This window comes from Thermobia domestica, chromosome 9, assembly GCF_964235325.1.
Source record: "Thermobia domestica chromosome 9, izTheDome1.hap1.1, whole genome shotgun sequence".
In the NCBI taxonomy this organism is placed as follows: Eukaryota; Metazoa; Arthropoda; class Insecta; order Zygentoma; family Lepismatidae; genus Thermobia; species Thermobia domestica.
The window spans coordinates 76,866,986-76,889,974 of NC_137462.1; the positions used below are offsets into that span (position 1 = coordinate 76,866,986).

Here is a 22,989-nt window from a genome sequence, read left to right on the forward strand (position 1 = left end):
TAAACGAATACGCGTTTTGTTATTTTCTGTGGATAAATGGTTTTAGGGGGCAAAAGCTCCCACTCAAAAATTTGAAAGTTGACGCAAGAAAGACAAGAAGAAATGGACCGAAATGAATGAAATGTGCACAAGTATTGTAAAGGTAAGATGAGAGAATCTGTGTTTCGTATTCTTCCTGAAAGAAAAACTGTTGAGTGGACCGAGGCTCTGAGGGGCGAGAGGTATGGACCAAACCGAATGAAATTGTATGTAGATATTGGGTGTGTAAACTATGGCCCTTCGTATTTCACATGTGTCGTGTCTCCATCCGATTTCTTTAAATTTTTCAGATCAACTACAAGCCCAAACAGTATAGCGTTTTTAATAAAATTTCAGGAGGAACTTTTACCGTTATAATGTTTTTCTCATTAACAAAAATACGTGTCGATTTATTTCCAGATTGCTCTTGATCTGCCAAATTTGAAGCAAAACGAATAGGGAAACTTGAGAAACACTAAAGGGCCTATTTCACATAGGGTGTATATAATATCTAAACACAATTTCATTTGCTTCGCTCCACTCCTTCCTGCGCTATTACGGAAATATCTACTTTTTTCAGATGGGGCCTAGGCCCCAACAATGTTTTTCCACTGAAGGTGAAACACGTTTCATTTATTGTTTTGGAATATGCGAAGTTTCGTTGCAATTCGAAATATTTTTTAAGAACGTCTGACATATGCTTATTTGCAATTTTGATATTTAGTAATCAACGGTGTAGATGGTCCGTGCCTCACTCAACCGCTTTTTTACAGGTTAATACGAAACCCAATTATCTCATCTTACATCTACAATATCTGTGCGCAATGTAGTTCAATTCGGTGCAGCTTTGCTTGCCTTTTAGGCCTCAGATTTAAAAAATTTTGGGTGTGGCTTTTGCCCCCTTAAAACGGTTTCTCCGCAGAATAAGAAAACATATTCGTTTCTTTTGCGTATTGTCCCTATACAATGTTTTATTTTAATTCTTCATTTTTTTCAAGTACTTGTGACATACTGTTATTAGCACTTTTGATATTTTACGAACAAAGTTTTGGAGGGGTTTGTGTATAATATAAACTGTTTTTTTAGGACATTAAAAAACCTGTATTCCCTAATTTTATGTCTACAGTATCAATGAACAATTTTATTCACTTCAGTTAACTTCCTCTGGCCATTCGACCTCAATTTTCAAAATTTTGGGTGGGAGCTTTTCCCCCTAATACCTTTTAACGCAGAAAATAGAAAACCCGTATTCGTAAATTTTTTCATACTGTCCCTACACAATGTGTTGTTTCAATTTTTTATGTCCTTCAACCACTTCTGACATACTGTGATTAGCACTTTCGATATTTCACGATCAAATATTTGGAGGGGTCGGTGCCCCAAACAACCCTTTTTCCACGAATATACTAAACCCGTATTCCTTCGTTTTATGTCTATAATATCTCTCAACTTCATTCACTTTGGTTCATTTCTTTCTGCCTTTGGGCGTCATCACTCAAAATTTTAGGTAGGGGCTTTTGCTCCCGAAAACAGTTTTTTTTAGAAAATAGAAAGCAGTATATGTTTATTTTTTGCGTATTATCCATACACAAAGTTTCGTTGCAAGTTTTCATGTGCTTGACACAAATCTGACATACTGTTACTAGCTCTTTCGATATTTTGTGATCAAAGGTTTGGAGGGGTCTTTGCCCCACCCAACCCTTTTTTGCAGGAGTATACGAAAGCCGTTTTTTGTCATTTTACTTCTACAATATCTGTGCACAATTTAATTCACTTTGGTTAACTTGTTTTTGCCTTTCGGGTGTCATCTTTCAAAATTTTGTGTTGGGGATCTTTCCCCTAAAATGTTTTTTCCGCAGAACATAAAAAACCCATGTTCGTTTATTTTTGCGTATTATCCATACACAAAATTATGTTGCAATTCTCCATATCCTTTACAAACATATGACATACTGTTACTAGCACATTTGTTATTTTGTGATCAAAGTTTGCAGGGGTTCGTCCCACACCCAACCCTTTTTTCAAGGAAAATTCAAAACCCTTTTTTGTCATTTTATGTCTACAATTTCTGTCAACAATATCGTTTACTTCGGTTCACTTCTTTTTGCCTTTTGGGAGTCAACTTCCAAAATTTTGGGTTGGGGCTTTTCCCCCCTAAAACCGTTATTCCGCAGAAAATAAAAAAAACGTATTCGTTTGATTTTTCGTATTGTCCATACGTAAAGTTTCGCTGCAATTCTTTATGTTCTTTACACACATCTGACATCCTGTTACCAGCACTTTTGAGTTTCGTGATCAAATGTTTGGAGGAGCCCATGCCCCACCCAACCGTTTTTCAATTAAAATACGAAACCCGTATTCCTTCATTTTACGTCTGCAATATCTGTGCACAATTTCACTCATTTCGTTTCAGTTGTCCTGGCCTTTCGGGTGTCAGCTTTGAAAATTTTGGGATTGTCTTTTATATTAAACCTTTACATTATGTATTTTTTTCTTTTTTATGAAATTCTTCTTCCGGATGGAAAGATGGAAATGGTTTTCTCTGATAACTGTTTCTTGCCATTCATCTTGTTTGAACTGCTTAAGTAAGATCATATTCTAACTTTTGATGTCATCCAACTCCGTCACAATAATAAAGTTGTCATTTTTAACAATTTGTTTTATTCTCTTATTTGCAGTTTGCCACATTGATATATTTGTAACAAAATTGAGGTTTGGTCCAACGCCTTTCGAATTCGCAACCAACCGAAGCGCCGAGTATTTTGGGTTGCCTGCTATTGCAGGAAAAGGAGAATTGCAGGTGGTAATGCACTTTTGGAGTCGTGTATACAACGTTCTTACAGAATTTGGAATATCGACAAAGCTAATTAGATAATTAAGGTATGTTTAAATGAACTCCAAAGTAAAGTCCGAGTAGGAAAATTTTTGTTCACGAGCTTTCACGTGGAGAATGGCCTGAAACAAGGAGATGCGTTGTCACCATTATTATTAAACTTTGTCATAAAATACGCTATAAGGAAAATCAAGGATAGGAACCAGGGCCTAGAATTGTATGGTGTGTTCACGAAGTTATGGCATATGCTGATGATGTAAACTTAATAGGGGATGATATGAGAATAATGGAAAGAAATGGGGGGGGGGCGAGGTCTTATTAAACACTTGCAGGGACATGGGTTTAGTAGTAAACGCAGAGAAAACTAAATACATGGAAGTGCGTCGGGACCGTAATACGGCAAATTATGGATGCGATAAAATATTAAATAATATTTTTGATAAAGTGGGTACTTTCAAATATCTAGGATAAATATTAAAATAGGAAAATCATATTCGCGAAGAAATTAAATGTCGACTAAAAGCAGGGAATTCGTGTTATTATTCGGTTCAAAATCTCTTGTCGTTGCGAATTCTGTCGAGGAATTTGAAGCTTAAAATATATAAAACGATAATCATGCGTGTTGTTCTGTATGGTTGCGAAACATGGTCGCTTACTCTGAGGAAGGAACATAGACTGAAATTATTTGGGAACAAGATCCTGAGACGAATATTCGGACCCAAGAGAAACGGGAACGAGGAATGGCGGGAACTTCATAACGAGGAACTATATAATTTATACGGTTTACCGAACATTGTTAGGGTCATCAAGTCTAGGAGGCTTAGGTGGGTTGGTCATATAGCTAGGATGGAAGAAAGTAGAAACACTTTCAAAGTCTGGACTGGAAGACCAATCAAAAACGACCATTAGGAAGATCTAGACACAGATCGGAGTACAATATTAAGATGGATCTTGTAGAAATAGGAATCCAAAGTAAAAATTGGATTCAGTTGGATAAGGATAGAAATCAGTGGAGAGCTTTTGTGAACGCGCCATTGAACCTCCGGGTTCCATAGGCCATAGAGTTAGTTAGATCTACATTGTGTACACACTGGCTACACCTTTTAATGTTATTAGTCGGTGTTAATAATATAAATTGTGGTAAGTCAAAAATTTATGTTAAAATTGAAAAATACGAGCAAAGAAGGAATTTAAATAATAAAAACTGACACTTTTAAATATTGAGCAAAATCAATGGGATGTATGAGCTTGTTCTGAGTCACACGTTTTATTAAATCTTGACACATATTTCGAAATGGCAAGACGCAAGATGGCTTCGACTAATGAAAATAAAAGAAATAAAACTATTTATGAATGGCGGTAGTACTTTAGAAAAGTTTATAACTCAAGAATCGTCCCAAAAATAATAATAGAAAATTAAGAGAAAGAAAGATTCAGTTCTAATGGCGTCGTGCCATATTCCAGAGACATTTAAGAAGACATGCTATTCTAGATCGATAAAGTAAAAGATCGTTAGTGTCCATCTAACAAGCACTATACACGTTTAAGCCAAAGGTGAAAAGGTCGTCCCTGATCGTATGTGGAACAGAGGTCACTCAAAGGCTTAGTCCCAGGGCTGTAGTCGAGGGTACACGGCGGTACACGCCGTATACCCTCTGCTTAATCTTAGTCATGAAAGTGTACCTTCTGCTTCAAAGTGTATAGTTTCGTTTTTATTTATTTATTTAATCGAGCCATGACTCCAACGATAAAGTGACTATATAACCATTTTCCTCTTATATTCTTAGCAAATGTTAAATATATGAGTCACGAAAAAGAAATCGGCTCGATTTTTTCTGTTCCTTCTCGGAGTGAGTTGGTTCCTTCTCCATACCTACATCCATTTATGTTATTAATGCTATGATTTAGGTAAGGAGTGTCATCAAGAAAATAGCATGAAATGCTTTTAGACTATAAAACAGTAATTTATTCTTTATAATATTAATACATACGATTTACACTTGTTCATTGAAAACGGTCTTCATGTCTCTTATGACAATGATAGACAATCATAAATCAGCGTATACCCTCTGAAAATTTTAGGACTGCAGCACTGCTTAGTCCACTATGTATTACTAAAGAAGAAAGGTGCAGACTTAAGTATGTGTGTTGCATTAGAAATATGTTCCTTTGTAGGATCTTTTTTAAAAGTCCTCGCACCTCTCTGACAACCTTCCGCGCCTTCCAAGGGAGGCGCGCCACACAGTTTGACAACCCCTGTTATAGACAGATGGCATGTCTATTAATAATATTAAGTTACCCCAGAATACATAACTGGTATAGGCTAGTTATTAGCTAAACTAATTAAACTAATGTTAAGGTAATTATGAAAGTTTTGTTTTCATGGATATATAATGATCAGATATAATAATCAAGTATTCCAGTTAGAAATTTAACATACTTTTAATATGATGTTTTGAAGAATGGAGTTCGGAATATGCATTTAGTATATGAATTTCCCGCTTCTTCAAAGACTACAGATAAGCACAGATGTCAATTTGGGCATGTCATCTCGTAGGAACATCAGGAACCCCTGAGGCGTGTCCCTACTTTGGTTCTCTAATCTGTGGAACCGTAAGTTCGTTGGTCGGCTTAAAAAATAGTGAATGCAAAGAATTAGTCTTAATTATGATTTTAACCTATAAATTAGTGATTGAATTTTTCGGATAAAGAAGTATCCGTCCGATGCCCGTTGCATTTGGTTTACTCGACGTAAGACCTGATAAACCCGTTTGACCCGTTTGACCCGATAGATTCGTTACGAGTTCGTACATGATGACTAGAACAATTTGTATTACGATAATAAAGTGAAACAACATACCATTTACAATAACGAAAGACTAAGCGTGTTTTCGTAAAAAAGGGGTTATCAGGCGATACCTATTCATAGAATCAAACGGGCCAACTCGATGCATTCAGGTCAATCGGGCCAACCTGATTCATACAGGCCAATCGATCAAACCCGATTTATACGGGTAAAAATACAATATCGGTCCAGGATCGATTCTCTTTTCCGAGCATTACCGAAAATGCACAGTAGCCCGAAACGGCTCGGACGTAAAAACTAGTTATATTATTATTATTATTATTATTATTATTATTATTATTATTATTATTATTATTATTATTATTATTATATTAATAAAAGAGAAGATTACTTCGTTGAATGACCTGTGGTTATTCTTGTTTTATTTATCTGCTTATTGGATTGCAGCTCTGAGTACTATGGTGGGACAGTACTCCGCGTAATTATTTTTTAACACGCTAGGTATCCGACCTTGTAAAGGTTTTGATTGATTGATTGTGAGTTTTACGTCCCGTTCAGCAGCGAGGCTATATGAGACGTGGACCTACTGATTAACGTGGAATCCGAACCACATGAGCTCCCACCGGGAATCGAACCCGGGTCTCCCAGACCTTGTAAAGGTGTGTGGCACAGGAAGAATGGAAAGAATTTATATGCAAACATATGTAAATTCCTTTCCTAACACCTTTACCTTTAGGAATGTATGGTAAAGATGGGGCAAACGGACATGCTAAGCAGTTTTCTGTTGCTTGTATGAATACGAATGACCGAAGAGAACTCAATATATTTCTTACAAACCAGTATGCTTTGTACAAAGTAAAAGTATAACAAAGAAATCAGTTTGTCAATTAGTCAAGGATATATTGAACAATTAGTATACAAGGGTGCAAGATGTCCATATGCCCCATGGGGTGGGGCAGAAGGACAAAAATAGTGGGGCAAACGGACAGTTACAGTTACAGTTTATAAATCACTAACACTGTTACAATGAATGCGTACAAAGTATTCATCACGACCATTTGGATCGCATTTCACATGGAACCAGAAAAAACAACCTGTACACATTACCCAGTCTTCTCCCTCGAGATATCGTTTCCACGAGTTAAACTTCTAGCTGTAGCATAGGAAAATGATTGCGCTACAAGCGCACTAAGTGTCTTGTGACGTTGTATGAAACTATGCTCCGAATCTTTACCATCCATTTTTGCATCATTATTGAATATGTGTTTGTATTTGTTCTCAACAGCAAAGTTGTACGCCAACTTTCGTAATTCGCGTAGAGTTAGCCCAAATCCCATTTCGTCCAAGGCAAGTAGATAGATGCTTTTCTAATTCATTTTCTGCTGTGCTGAGAATGTTGTATGATTTCCAAACTTTCGGATTATGTGCGATGACATAACGCTCGTCGTAGTGTATTACGAGGGACATTGAAAGCTGTCGCTGCAGTTGACAAAGGCATCTTGTCTTCACGTACGGCTCTAACAGCAGCGGCTATGGACTCATTTTCCTATTTGCATCTGTGTGTTGTACGAGATCGATAACGTACCATCTTTGGAAGAAATGGTAGTACTAGTAAGAAACCTCTTAAGTAATATACATACACAGAAATATTGTTTTTCTATTTCATACTAACCATTTAGGTCACTGTCCGTTTGCCCCGCTAATTGCGTATCCGTCTGCCCCGCACACACATTGGTTTCAAATATTTCTGACCCTACTCAATAGATGGCACGCAACATCCATTTACTCTAGTGGTGCGTGTGACTATCCATCTATTGTCTGCTGCTCCTCCCGCGAATGTTTTGCAACTTTCCTTCCTTGTCAAATATTTAATTTCTGAAGTCGAGTTTTTAGAAATCACGTTTTGGGACACTTGCCTCCGTGTAATTGTGCCAATTTCTTTGCAATAGTGCTGTACACATACGATATTCAGTGAATCCTACTCCTGCGATGTGAAGCACGAACTATAACCAAACACCACACACGACTCAACTCACTGTTGCCAGGTTAGCATATTTCCTATTACTATATTTCTTAACTCCTGTCCGTCTGCCCCCACCGTCCATCTGCCCCGTCCTTACCATATATATATATATATATATATATATATATATATATATATATATATATTTAAAATAAATAATATTTACGTTTAAATTTTAAAAAAAACGAAATTTTGAAAATTAGCCGGTAGAGCAAAAAAAAAAAAAAACTTTACTTTTTACATTCCTGGAAGCGTGAGCTCCATGTTTAAAGTTTGGTACCCCTTTTAGACTTTCTTTGACACATGGACTTATGACTTATATTTGTCACCTTTATGTATCAAAGAATATATGCTTTTGTGTGATTACCATAAGATTTTGAAATATTTGGCATCGATGAACCTAGACTCCATCAACCTGAAAAAGAACAGATAAGTAAATTTGATACTCACCAATACTGATGAAACAAATGGCTAAAAGACAACTCCATATCTACTAAAATGATGAGGTATTTATTTTAAAACACTACCACTTGCACACTATCCGATATATATAGAACTGGTCGGCTATATATGAGATATTTATAAAAAAAAGGATTTTTAAAAGTTTTTTTAAAGCGAGATTTATATATATATATATAGTTCAACGCTGTAAGATTTTACCTAGATTTTACTGTAGATTTTGAATACTTATAAGAATGTTACTTTACTTTTTCATTTTGTGATAAACTGCACCAAGTCACTGTTCCTTGTGGTTGCAAATAACGATGATTTTACCGAAGTTTTCATATGAAGATCCTCAATAGTAGCATTCAGGCTAACAAGTCCTTCTTGCCTGTTTTACTTTAATGTTACAATAGTGAACCGAAGCATCTCCAAAGTTCTTACATCGTGTATCTGTTTGGCACTGAGGAGATTGAAGAAACTAAAAAAAAACTTTCTTTTAAAAAAAATTTAAAAACGGAGTTAAAACTTGCTCTTGGATACCAACATCAATATAGATGCACATTTAATGTTTAGTTCGCAGTAATGTTTTTTTTTTTTTTTTTTTTTTTTTGTCTCACATTATTTTATTAGGAAACTAACAAAAATGAAAAACAATTTTTTTCCCTGTAATTCTGAATTGAGCAACCATTATTAGTAAAGACACTGTTTAAGTTAACACACAAAACACTTTTCCTCTAGAGAGCGTCGAAAACGAACTGTGTTGTTTGAAATGCGGAAAATTGACCATCACTTTCCCTTTGCTTTTCGCTGTTACTTGCTTTTTTTTTACCCTCGTTCTCTTCTTTGGAATGTCCAGACTCCCTTTAAGGTTGGTGGCCTTTTAACTCTTCCTTTTTGTCCATTTTTATTTACAAAGTTAAGGGGATCGTTTTGCTGAGGGTTCTCTTGCTTTTTATAACAAGCAAGTGGTTTAAAATTGGAAAGTTCACAATTTTAACTAATATAAGAAAATGTTTTTTAAAATACACAAAATATAAGAAAAAGAAATGAAATATTTAAATTTTACGTCCCATGGACTACACAAAGTATAAATACGAATAGTTATATATACACAATTATTTTCTTGAGATGTGGAGTTGTATTAAAAAAAAATGAGTTGTGTGGCAGTTTCCAGTCATCCGCTCTCAAGCAGGCTGACGGATTAAACCAACCAATACCAGAGATATAGTTTTCGTTAAGCGACTAAAAGAAGTTTTAAAACAAATACGAGGGGCGTGTAGGAAATGGAATAAATATATACCTCGCGGTACTTTCCAAAAACAGAGTTACTTTTATTACTGTATGATCCTTTTATAGACACATATTTTCCAAAAAAATTAAATATTTAAATATCAATATGTTTATTAGAAATTAACATATTGATATGCAAATAATATTAAAACGATATAATTTAAATATAAAATAATTTGCATACGCAGTGCAAAAATGCCTTCCACAGTACGGAGAATAGATCGTCTTCTCTGTTTACCCTGGCGACAGGGAAGAGCGGCTAAGTTTTAATAAAGCCACATTGCCACGTTAAATGAATCTTGTAGCTGTCATAAAAAAGACATTGCAACCCGATCTTTCTACTGACTCTAAACATGTTACAACTTCTTGAAGGCAAGAAAGGTTTCTCCACACATGCAGCACTGCACTCTAGTGGACAAACATTGAACCTCCTCATTAAAAACGTGTATTTAGGTACACTTCCCCTCCCTGTCCAAACGAATCCGTTGTTTCGGAAGCGGCGAAACATTTTTTTCTTTTATGTCAGCGGGAGGGCGATAGCAGCTAGCAAGCAAGACGTTCCAGAAAGTTACGCATCGTTCAACTCTTTGCAAGATGGAGAAAATGTTTTATGACCCTTTCAAGACCATGTGTACACGGTGAAATATGGTAGGGTTTCAAGATTTTTTTTATGACAGCTATAAGTTCTTCTAACGTGGCAATGTGGCTTAATACCGGCAACATCCAACAGATTTACAAACCGAATGTGGCCACTAATAACCTTTTGATAGTTTTATTGCTGATAAGAAAACTTGGCTTAGCTTTGGAAACAACTATACTACTATTTATCATACAGTCACAAAATTTATCCTATCACTTCCCTATTTTCAATTTAGAAGAACTTGTAGCTGTCATAAAATAAATCTTGAAACCCTACTATATTTCACCGTGTACACAGTCTTAAAAGGGTCATAAAACATTTTTTCCATTTTGCAAGGAGTTGAACGATGCGCAACTACCTGGGACGTCTTGCTTGCTACCTGCTATCGCCCTCCCGCTGACATAAAAGAAAAAACAGTTTCGCCGCTTCCGAAACAACGGATTCTTTTGAACAGGGAGGGGAAGTGCGCCTAAATACACGTTTTTAATGAGGAGGTTCACCGTTTGTCCGCTAGAGTGCAGTGCTGCATGTGTGGAGAAATCTTTCTTGCCTTCAAGAAGTTGTAACATGTAAAGAGAGTAAATAGAAAGATTGGGTGAAAGGTTTTTTTTTTTTTTTTTTTTATGACAGCTACAAGATTCATTGAACGTGGCAATGTGGCTTAACACTTTGTTCGACGGAAGGTTGTATAACTAATAGAATACTATCTTTTTCGATTAAAATACCGTATATCGTATTTAATATTTTATTACGTAAATTGACAAGAGCAACGGAAGTGGGTACTATCCCTTTGTACTCTTAAACAATGAAGATGTAAGAAGAGATTTGATTTCTTGCTTATGAACATCTTAAAGTTTTGTCTGGAAAATTGTGTAATCAGATTATTTAATAACAAATTTACAAAATAAATAAATAGAAGGAATGGTATTAGTAATGAATAATGAGACCTGTTTTGCAAAAGTTGTATTGAATAACTTAATTTTTAATTTCACACATACTATTAAATGTATGTTATTACTCTTAGAAAATGAAAGACAGTAAATACATATGCTACATCATTTAAATAAATATTTGATTTTGCAGCTTCCCGAGACATGTTCGTTGCCATTAGGTGCAGTTTTCACTTTTTTGGAATACATCAGCACTCAACAATACTTAGTATCATTCCACTCTCCAGTTATATAAAATAATCCTAAAACCTAGAATTATGTTGAATTCACTAAGTTTAATAGTATATACACTCGTACACCCCTAAACACACCACTTCACTCGTATATTACAGTGCAAAACAATGGAAAAGGTAGAAGTTGTTTCTTATTACTAAGGCTCGGATTTTTATGTAAAAACATATTTTTTTTTCAAACACGTACATGCCCAAAACAAAGTTTATTATCCCGATTAAGAGTCTGCAAGTGTAAATTACAAATTTTATTTCACATAAAAATATACATATTTTCCGAAAAAAGTTATGTAAATAAATATTTAGAACATTTTTGTTATAAATACATAGTTTTAATAATTTTCCGTTATTTTATTCTAAATTTCACAACGATTTTTTTTTCGCTTGAAAGAAATTAACAGGGAAAAGGATAGGCTACATAAATCTATCCTTCGTATTTACAAGCAATTTCCCATCTGTAGAAACAGCGTCGTCATAAAATCTGCTTATCAGCGCTGGGGTAACTTGTGCCAAACAAATAGTTTGTAAAGGAGCGCTTTGTACTTTGAAGCTAAAGCTGAAGGAAGTATGAGTGACCGTAGGTAAAGGGGATGTAATCGTAGGCACAGCACTGCTAGCCTTTAAAGAACTTTCAGTTACGAATCACGTGACAATTGCCAGGCTGTTCGATGAATCTTTGCACATTTTTGTGGCCGAATGGTGTGAAATACGACAATGTTTTGCCTTTTCTGACTGATAGTGCTCCTTGTATGAGGAAAGCTGATGAAGCTCTTTCCATTTGCTACCCTAACATGATTCACGTGACATGTGTCGTACAGGCCCTACATCGATTGTGTGAAAAAATTCCAACCCTTTATTCTAAAGTGGACAATTTATTGTGTCAAATGGGAAAACATTTTCGTAAAACCGCGAAACTAGAATTGAGCTTTTCAAAGAAACAAATCCCGATGTTTCACTTCCTCCAATACAAGTAATGACGCGGTGGGATATCTGGCTTAATTCAGTACTATATTACGCGGATCATTTTCAAGCATATAAATCTGTAGTAATTAAACTAAACCCAGACGATGGTTAATCCTTTTTAGTAAGTAACAGTGGCTTGAAATGTGACTTGGCTTTCATATTTCCCAATTTCTCCTTCTTGACTCACTCTATAAAGAAATTAGAAACTACGGGAGATACAGTATATTCAGTACTTCGGGTAAAGAACTAGAGTGCGTTGAAAGAAAGCTGAATGTTCTTTCTGGTTCGAAAGATGAAGTTGTAAGGAAAAGAATTTAAGGATTTATTTGAGAAAAATATTGGCTATAAACCTCTATGTATAATATCTGAAGTATGGGAAGGCCAAAACATAAGTGAATTTATTGGTGTGAATATTCGTGATATGCCCCTTTCCAAATACACTAGGTTAACATCGTATGATGTAGAACGTTCCTTTTCTCAATATAAGGCATTATTTTGTGACAATAGTCATGGCTGTACGATGGACAATTTGGAAAAGACGTTAGCTATTCACTGCAATGCCCATGGAATTTCAGCATCTGATGACTAGAAGCAATGTCCCTACATATTACTCTCTTTTTAATCAATATTCCTTAAAATACATTTTAGGAACAGTCAATTTTTGTGCAATTAAAGAATAACGTGTGAAAGACATTTTTTTTTTTTTGCGGAATGTTTTTTCAATTAGTTTCGAAGCGGCTGAATAACATATCGAGCCCTTGTAAGAAAACAATTAAAGTATGCTCGAATTGTTGCGCTCCAATAAATTTATTTTAGGGCCATTTTTTGTGGTAATTAAAACGCAATCCCTATAGCTTTCTTAACTCTACGGGAAGACAATCAATACGTACTCACGTAACGGCAAATATTAGTTTATATGGCACCATTTTTTTCTATGAACCAGTAACACAAATAAAAACTTTACATTTCCAAATGAAACTATATGCATTAATGATTTACTTCAAAAAGTGGGGGTAACTGCCCCCTTTGAACCCCGAACCGCCACCCACGAATGGGGGCATGTTTGAAATGAGGGCTGGCCATTGACACGTTAGCGTAAAAGGCAACTTCATTCATTTATGTTGCGGGTCCAGGTAAATGGCAATGTTGCATTTTCTTTTAACATTGGGCGCATAAAGAGTGTACAGCCTAAACGACTAGTCCGATTTATAAAATTCCTTCAACTTCAGATTGAAAACATCATATTGTAGGCGGTTTTCCCTCTTACATTTTGTTCTGTGATAATAACAGAGTTACCCTATGTCAGGGGACTTTTGAGACACCCTGTATATATATATATATATATATATATATATATATATATATATATATATATATATATATATATATATATCACCGTTTGGAAAATGTAAATATAGCATAGTATATATTGCGAAAACTTAAATAGTTTGTTAGGGAAGGGCATGTTCTTTTATTTCTGAAAATTGAAAGTACGTTTCAGAACATTTAGTTAACCTAAAGTTCATTTTCGATTTTAGGTATTACTTACTAGATGATTCTTAAGACTATCTCGTCAAGGATAGGTATCATGAAAGTAACATCTCGTGTTGAAAAATATAACTTTTTATAAAAATAGATCTCTTTCGTATTGTGTATTGTCACAAAATGTGTCTCGTCTCGCCTTGTGAATATCACTAATTCTGAGCCCCATTCCACTGCATTTACACTTTGTTTGGAAACTTAACAGAAATCGCTTCTGCATCTATTTTAGGTTTCATTTCTGAATTTAAAAGGAGTGATTTGAGAGCCAGCACCAAATGATCAGCGAAATGTATCAGAGATTTTATCCCTAGTAGCAGAGACAACTTGCAAACCGCTTGCCGTAAGCTTAAATTGCAAGTCGGACAAGCTTGCGTCCAGCTTGATTGGAAAACGTGTAAGCATGTTGTAAGCTGGATTCCAGTAACAAAGTTACATGAGGGCAACCTTGCATTCAGTGTTACATTTAAGCTTGACGCAAGCGTTTTACAAGTCAAATGAAGTCAATAGCCAATGAACGACCAGTGATGCTATGACGCTCTGCGCTGAATCTAAAGCATCACTTGCAAGTACAACAAAAGGCAGATTGTTTGAAAGCATACGTTTGAAGTGCAAGCGTAGAAAGCTAAAAGCCAAGCACGAGCCAACTGGCCGTAAGCTTTCTTGCTACTAGGAATGACATCTGATGCAAGAAAAAAGAAAGCCAAGATAGGATGAAATAATCAGTATTAAATATACAAAATTCAAACATCAAACAAAATTACTTTACGTGAGAAATATAACATGTCATTATCATCCACAGTGGCGGCGATTGGACGTTAAAAGTAGGGAGAGAGCAAGACATGATCTGAATATTTGTATATCAATATTAGTTTCCCTGGTTGCTTCTAACACTTTTTTTAAAGAAAGATTGTGTAACTAATACGATACTATCTTTTTCAGTTAAAGTACCGTATATCGTATTTCATATTTTATTAAGTAAATTGACAAGAGCAACGCAAGTATAGGTACTAGCCCTTTGTAATCTTAAACAACGAAACTGTAAGAAGAGATTTGATTCCTTACTCATGAACATCTTAAAATTCTGTCTGGAAAATTTTATGATCAGATTATTTAATAACAAATTTGCGAAACAAATACAGTACATAGAAAGGATAATATTAAATCATAGTAATGAATAATGAGGCCTGTTTTGTAGAAGTTATATTGAAACTGTGGATTAATGAACAACTTATATTTTTAATTCCACACATACCATTAAATGTTCTTACTCTTAGAAAATGAACGACAGCAAATACTACAAGCATATGCTACGACACTTAAAGAAATATTTACTTTTACTACTTCCCGAAACGTGCTCTTTCCATTAGGTACAGTTTTTACTTTCTTGGAACGCATCAAAACACAACAATACTTAGAATCACTCCACACTCCAGTTATACAAAATAATCTCAAAACCTAGAATGATGTTGAATTCACTAAATTTAATTACATATACAATGGCACACTCCTAAACACACCACTTCGCTCGCATATTACACTACAAAACAATGGAAAAGGTAGAGGTTCTTATTACTCTCTTTTTAATTAATATTTCTTACTGAGATCTTTCGTGGAGAAGCGGTTAGTGTACGCGCCTTTGGCGCGGGAAACCCAGGTTCTATTCCGGCGGGAGCTCATGTGGTTCGGATTCCGCGTTGATCAGTAGGCTCACGTCTCATATAGCTTCGCTGCTGAACGGGATGTTAAACTCAAAGAAATCAAATCAAATCAAAATATTCCTTACTATTAGAAATAAGAAAAGGCATTTTAGGAACTCAATTATTGGGCAATTAATAACTTTTTTTTTTTTTTTTTTTTTTTTTTTTTTTGCGAAATGTTATATTAATAAGTTTCAAAGCGGCTAACTAACATATCGAGCTCTTGTATGTAGAAATGAAAGTACGCTGGAATTGTTGGGCTCCAATAGGTTAATTTTTGGGTCATTTTTCGTGGCAATTAAAATGCAATTCCTGTAGCTCGCTTAACTCCACGGGAAGACAACCAATACGTACTCACGGAAAATCAAATATTATATGGTACCATTTTTTTCCCCATGAACCACTAATAAATACAAAAAATTTATATTTGCAAATGAAACTATGTACATTAATGGGTCATTACAAAAAGTAGGGGGGGGGGGCAACTGCCCCCTTTGCCCCCCTAATCGCCGCCCATCATCATCCAACAAAATAGTGATACTAAAACTAAGCCCGCGGGCCGGGTGCACCCTTTTAAAGGTTCTATCCAGCCAGCGACATGATTCCTAATATGACGAGTGGAAAGAAGAATAAGATTACCTTGAAGGAGTTGTATTATAAACAGACTAACGTGAACATTTAGCTTCAATTCTGAGAATCAGTGCATGCCAGTTGCAACAGATTTTGAGAAACTTCAATTATTTATAGGGCTTAGTATTACAAGAATTTTGTAACATGTACTATTATTGTTTCTTGTAAATTATATTTGCCCACCTAATATTTTCGTTTTTCTTTGGCCTAGTCCTAAAAAAAAGTTTGTCCACCACTGCAATACAACTTTCTGAAGGAAGGAGTAATGACATTTTGAGAGACCAGCTCTCTTTGACCCCTCCTAGTTGTACTTATCACAGTATGCCTTATAAAACACGTAACAATAGTGTATATTATGTGTACTGATTTGTTTATAAGTTTCACTTATTACATTACTAATTTTCCTATTATTTTTTTAAAGGACCACCGCTAATTCCCTTACTTGGAAACTGTTTATCATTTTATACTGAAGATGGGTTTGGAGCTTGGAATAAAGTATTGTCTCGTCTTGCTGAGAAATACGGTCACCTCTTTACTTTTGTAATAGCACACAAGAAGATGGTCATGGTAAATGGTGAGAAGTATGTAACGGAGATATTAAACAGAAAAGAAACTAGCGCACGACCTAATATTTTTGAAGCCGCATATCGAGGTGAAGGAGGTAGGTGTTATATTAAATCATGACAGAAATGACTTGATGTATGAGGGACTCTAAAATTGAAGAACAGTGGCATACACAGAAGAGGGAGGTTAGGTTTGTGGTTTAAGTTCCCTCCTTGAACAACACATATGCAAAAACACACTCTGGTAGACAGTAACGGTATTCAATTATGTCTTGTAGATGGGAACCAAGGGAAGATGTGTGTTGCCATCTAGCGGTGCGATTTATTGTATAACTTCTAACACTCGTTTCAGGAGTCGAGAGAGCGATATGGGAGCCATCATAAGTCACCGTTACCCATAAAAAATAAAGAAAAATAACGGATTAGCCCCACAAAACGAAATCAGCCGAAATAATCTTAAAAAAAAATATGCTTTAGTTCAAAAGTTATCGTGACGTAGTACTAACAGTACAATCTTTGTAAGTCCCATTGTGTGATCCTAATAAACATTTACGATATTATATTACTATATATTAATATTGATATTTTACAATCTTTGTCAGAAAATTTCCAGGACAAAGATCGTAAAAATAGAAAATTGCACTTACCAAGTAATGATCTTAGCTCCTATCAAAGTAATCCCCTTGGCTATCTATACACAATTGCCAACATTTCTGAAGGTCTTGGAAGCAAGCAGGGAAATCTTCAACAGCGATGCTTATAAGCTCATTATCGCAGCCCGTTACATGTCTGCGATATCTTGATGAAGCTTTCCTTACAGTTGCGTTTTCGCTCACGGAGAAAAGAAAAAATCAGAAGGTAAAAGGTCGGACGAATGTGGCGATGTGGGATGGTAATAACAGAAAGTGTGGCGAGATACTTGTTAACAGATAAAGCAGTATGTGGTCTTGAATTGTCATACGGTAGGAATTAGTCCTGAGAATGCCACAAATTAGGGCGGCGATCTCGAATTGCTTGTCGCAAAGGTTTCAAGACTTCGATGTAAAGAGTTTGGTTCATTGTTTGACCTGGAGAAATGTACTGATGGTGAACTAATCCTTTACTATCAAAGAATACCATCAACATTGTCATTGTTCTCGAAGGTTGTCGTTGGATTTTTTTCGAGGATGGTGATCCATGACTCCGGCATCAACATTTTGACGCTTCGTGTGAGGGTCATACTGGTAGCACCAGCTTTCATCATCTACAAATGCGGGATAAGTCTAGCTATATCCATTAGTTCAGCAGAAATTCTTCGTCTTTCCTCTTTCTGTTCGTCTTTTAGTGCGTGAGGGACGATATCACGCTTGACGATTCAAAGTAGTTCTTCCGATATCGTATGCACAGTTACACGACTGCCTTCTTGCAATAACTACCTTACACGCTGGACATTTGCACCGGTGTGTACTGTAGACAGGCGATCAGCTTAGGGATCGTCTTGCACTGTATATCTGCCTTCACGAAAACTTTTGTGCCACTCGAAGACACGTTTTCTTGAAAGTGCCTGGCCTGAATATGCTTGCTTAATCATGTCTCACGTTTCACTAGGGATTTTCCCGAGCTTAACACGAAATTTAATGTTCATTCTTTGCTCACAATCAGCATCCATTGTGACACCTTCACTAATTTGAAGTGTTTTACTAAGCACTGCCCTGCCACCTAGTGAGTTTGCGTAGAAACATGGTCAAGTTCGTGTCTAGTAAGAACATATACCAGGTAAAATAATAATAATAATAATAATAATAATAATAATAATAATAATAATAATAATAATAATAATAATAATAATAAACATTTGTTCGTTTTTAGTATTGCAAACACAGAAATAATGAAATATCCTGGAACTTTTCTGGCAAAGGTCGCATAATATATTAATATAGTTATATGATTATATATTATTAATATGATTAACTAACTAACTCTATGGCCTATGGAACCCGGACGTTCAATGCCGCGTTCACAAAAGCTCTCCACTGACTTCTATCCTTAGCTAACTGCATCCAGTTTCTACTTTGTATTTCCATCTCTCCGAGATCCATCTTAATATTGTCCTCTCATCTGCGCCTAGGTCTTCCTAATGGTCGTTTTCCGATTGGTCTTCCAGTCAAGACTTTGAAAGCGTTTCTACTTTCTTCCATTCTAGCTACCTGACCCGCCCACGTAAGCCTCCTAGACTTGACGACCCTAACAATGTTGGGTAAACCGTACAAATTATGTAGTTCCTCGTTGTGAAGTTTCCGCCATTCCCCATTCCCCATTCCCGTTCCTCTTGGGTCCGAATATTCGTCTCAGGATCTTGTTCTCAAATAATTTCTGTCTATGTTCTTCCCTCAGAGTAAGCGACCATGTTTCGCAACCATACAGAGGAACAGGCATGATTATCGTTTTGTATATTTTAAGCTTCAGATTCCTCGATAGAATTCGGTACGACAAGAGATTTTGAGCCGAATAGTAACACGAATTCCCTGCTTTTAGTCGACATTTAATTTCTTCGTGAATATGATTTTCCTCTGTTAATATTGATCCTAGATATTTGAAAGTATCCACTTTATCAAAAGTATTATTTAATATTTTGACGCATCCATAATTTGCCGTATTACGGTCCCGACGCACTTCCAAGTATTTAGTTTTCTCTGCATTTACTTCTAAACCCATGTCTCTGCAAGCGTTTAATAAGATCTCTGCATTTCTTTCTATTGTTCTCCTAACATCCCCTATTAAATTTACATCATTAGCATATGCCATAACCTGGTGAATACCGTTCAACTCTAGGCCCTGGTAGCTATCTTTGATTTTCCTTGTAGCGTATTCCAGAACAAAGTTAAATAATAATGGCGACAACGCATCTCCCTGTTTCATGCCATTTTCGACTTGAAAGCTCCTGGACAAAAATTTTCCTACCCGGACTTTATTTTGGGATTCATTTAAACATATCTTAATTAATCTAATCAGCTTTCTCGGTATTCCAAGATCTGTAAGAACGTTGTATAATGTTTCTCTCCTAACCGAGTCGTAAGCCTTTCTAAAAGCAATAAATAGTTGATGTGCCGGGGTATTACCGGTATATTCCCACTTTTTTTCGACTATTTGGCGAATGGTAAATATTTGGTCGATAGTTGATCGATTTCGTCTAAATTCGCACTGATAATCTCCAATAATTTCATCTGCGTATGGGGTCAATCTTGGTAATAGAATATTTGAAAGGATTTTATAGGATGTTGACAGAAGAGAAATATATTTATATAACTACAAGGCTACTATTTCCTCATAAACCATTTTACACACTGCATATCTGATATTACGTTTTATTGTAGTGTGTGACACATTAAACTTTTCCACTCTTTAAAAAGTACACAAGATTGATCCTTTATAATATATATATATATATATATATATATATATATATATATATTCTTCGTTGCTATGACAACTAGAAAAGAAATTACATCTATATCTTTTCTTTTTTTCATAATCTTCTTCCTTTCTAGAGCACCTTTTGCATAATTTAAAAGTACTTCTGCCCACAAATACAAATAAAGATAAAATAAGGAGTGATGAAATACAAGTATTGTTATAATGTGTCTTCGTAAAACAACATATCGCAGAATGTTTTAACAGAACTCTTAAACAAAACATGTGAAAAAAACTTAGTACTCAAGGAAATTATAAATGGACAGATATATTACAAGAATTGTTTAATGAGTGTAATAATAAAGTACGTAGAACAATAGGTATAAAGCCTGTAGAAGTTAATAAGAAAAAAAATTCTTTTTAAGTTTGTTCTGTAATGCTCTTGGAGCATTCTTAACTGATTCTAATTAAATATTATATTTTACAGGTGTTATTCTTATAAACGGACCGGTGTTTGTGAGAAACCAAAAAATAACAATGAAGATCCTTCGAAGTTTAGGATTTGGCAAGGATATAGTGAAGACTCACATTGTAAAGGAAACACAAATTCTCATCTCCTATTTCCATAAACTCTCGAAAGAAATGAATGACGAAGGTGTTTCTACAGACTATATATTCTACCCGGCGATGATAAATGCCTTGTGGATTTTAATTGCAGGACATAGATTTGATTACGACGATCCCGTTTTTCACCAAATGCATAAATTACTCATTGGACTTCAAGAAAGATTTTCGAAATCAGCGTTTGCCATTATCTATTTTCCATGGCTACGACTGATATGTCCAGAATTTATTGGACACAACACCATTGTAAGGGGAAGAGATTTATTCAATTATACTTTCCAGGTAATATAATATATGCTATAGCATAGTTATTTAAAAGTAAGTGAAAAGTAGTTTGTTCTCCATCTCTTCATTATTTACATAGTCTGTAATGCTTAATTAATATTGCCAGCTGTCTTACGCGTTAAGCTGACGATTGTCATTGAGGATGCGAGTCCTTCTCGAAAGAGCATATTTTCTTTCTGGCTGTTTTCTAAGTTTCAGTCAAGGTATATAAAATAAGTTTCAGTATTTGCGTGTGTTCTTATTAAGAACCCGTATATGGAGTTATAAAGAGTGCAGCCTTAGTAACCATGTCCTCTATTACATTGAAAAATAGTTAGAAGATGAGTAAATTGTATTAAACAATAAATTATTTGCACTAGGTAAAAACGTGGTCATGACATAGCATAATCAAGATGGTGCCTGTTAGAAACCCGAATTCGCCCGTACTAATCAAAATTGTCATAAAGTACAACCAATATAGAAAAACAGCGAAATCAGGGATGTCTACACACTAAAAATTGAATCCAACACAAAATAAAGCGAAAAACAACACTCATATTAAATGGAAACGTGGACTGATACATGAGCTCGAGATAAGACTGTATACCCTGACACCATCTTGCCCAAACTCAATTATAAGACTATAGCAATAACTGAAAAATTAAGTCGATTTTTTTTAAAGTAATAGCTAGTTCGATCTCACGGCATGGATTTTGTGATGGTGAGCATCGTGTCTGTGATTTTGCTCGAGGTTCTCGCTTTTTCTCCCACACTATCATTCTATCAATTCTTTCTGTCACTGTCATTAGTCTTCCTATCCTTATAATCATAGGACGTTAAATTAGAAATATTGTTTCACTATCACACTGTTTGTACTACTGCACTATTTTCTAAATAAAATTTGCTTCATTTCATCTATATATTAAAATTCTGGGTTTATATGTTTGTTTCCAAAGTAAACTTTATATTTTGTCTCCAATCCTTTCGACAATGAGATCTCGAAAACCACAAGTGCTGGAAACATGCCGTTTTCACTGGTTGATTCTAAATTTTGTGTACATTATTCAGTTCTAACTGAATATTTAAATAAAACATGGTTGTTATTTCTTTCTTTATTTTTTTAGGGGTACACTGGAAGTGTTGAATTTTTTTAAAAAATGTAAAGTATCATATCCTACGAGTTATATATTCCAACACCACATAGTTGTATACGGAAGTAGTATATTTTCCAGGGATTTGTTTCATGCCCAAATGATAATGAAAAACGAAGGATAACCATTTATGCAGTCTAAGATGAATTTTTATTGTTTGGAGTGTTTTACTTAATGAACACTATATATGTCACTGACATTATAATTAATTGTGTACGTAATGTATTTGCTTATTACATACTGCATGCAAGAAGAAAGAAAACACTGATCATGCATGAATTAGAAACTCCAACCGAACGAGCAACCGGAAGTAGGCTCAATCTTACAAAGGTGTGAGATATTGAAAAAAATAATCGAAAAAACGCCTCCCCTTTATGGTACCCCTTGCCGATTTTTGTCAAGACGTCTTTCACTTGTGTCTCTAAAGGCACATGTACAGATGTTGTGAGGAATGACAAGGAGATTCATGCTCATATATGAGTGATGCGCTGTGTAGAGAGTGCAGGTTCAGCTAGCAATTATTAAACAGTAATATAGCGTGAAGTTTCAAAATGCGTGCAGTTGACTGTTTACTAAACATATCTATGTATACATTCAAAGTGTGGAAATTTATGATGTCCAACCGTGATAACGGAGAAATCAAAAGGAAGAGAGAAACGAAACTTTGCACGAAGCAACTGTAAGGAATGGGACACCTTCGCACGGGTTAGATAGTAGCATCCATTGATAAAGTTCGCAACAGTGCTGAAAATGTCGCATTTGTTGAAAACATTTAAAATGTTTCTTGTTTTCCTCCTCTTTTATAGCATTACAGCAACAGCTTTTGGTAGCTACAATTAAAACAAATTCTCGCAATTACATGATTTAAACAATGTTGTTAACAGCAGCAATGTTAAAATCATATGTCTGAAAGAATTAGAGATATCGAACT

At 35.2% G+C, this 22,989-nt stretch overlaps 1 protein-coding gene across 1 annotated transcript in view; it reads left to right on the plus strand.

Moving 5' to 3' along the window:
• Positions 1-22,989, plus strand: part of LOC145660898 (methyl farnesoate epoxidase-like) — an 82,076-nt gene that overhangs the window by 19,202 nt on the left and 39,885 nt on the right. The window contains exons 3-4 of the mRNA XM_081726329.1: positions 16,488-16,727; positions 20,507-20,925. Coding sequence (XP_081582455.1) covers positions 16,488-16,727; positions 20,507-20,925 — 659 coding nt within the window. The remainder of the gene's footprint in view (positions 1-16,487; positions 16,728-20,506; positions 20,926-22,989) is intronic.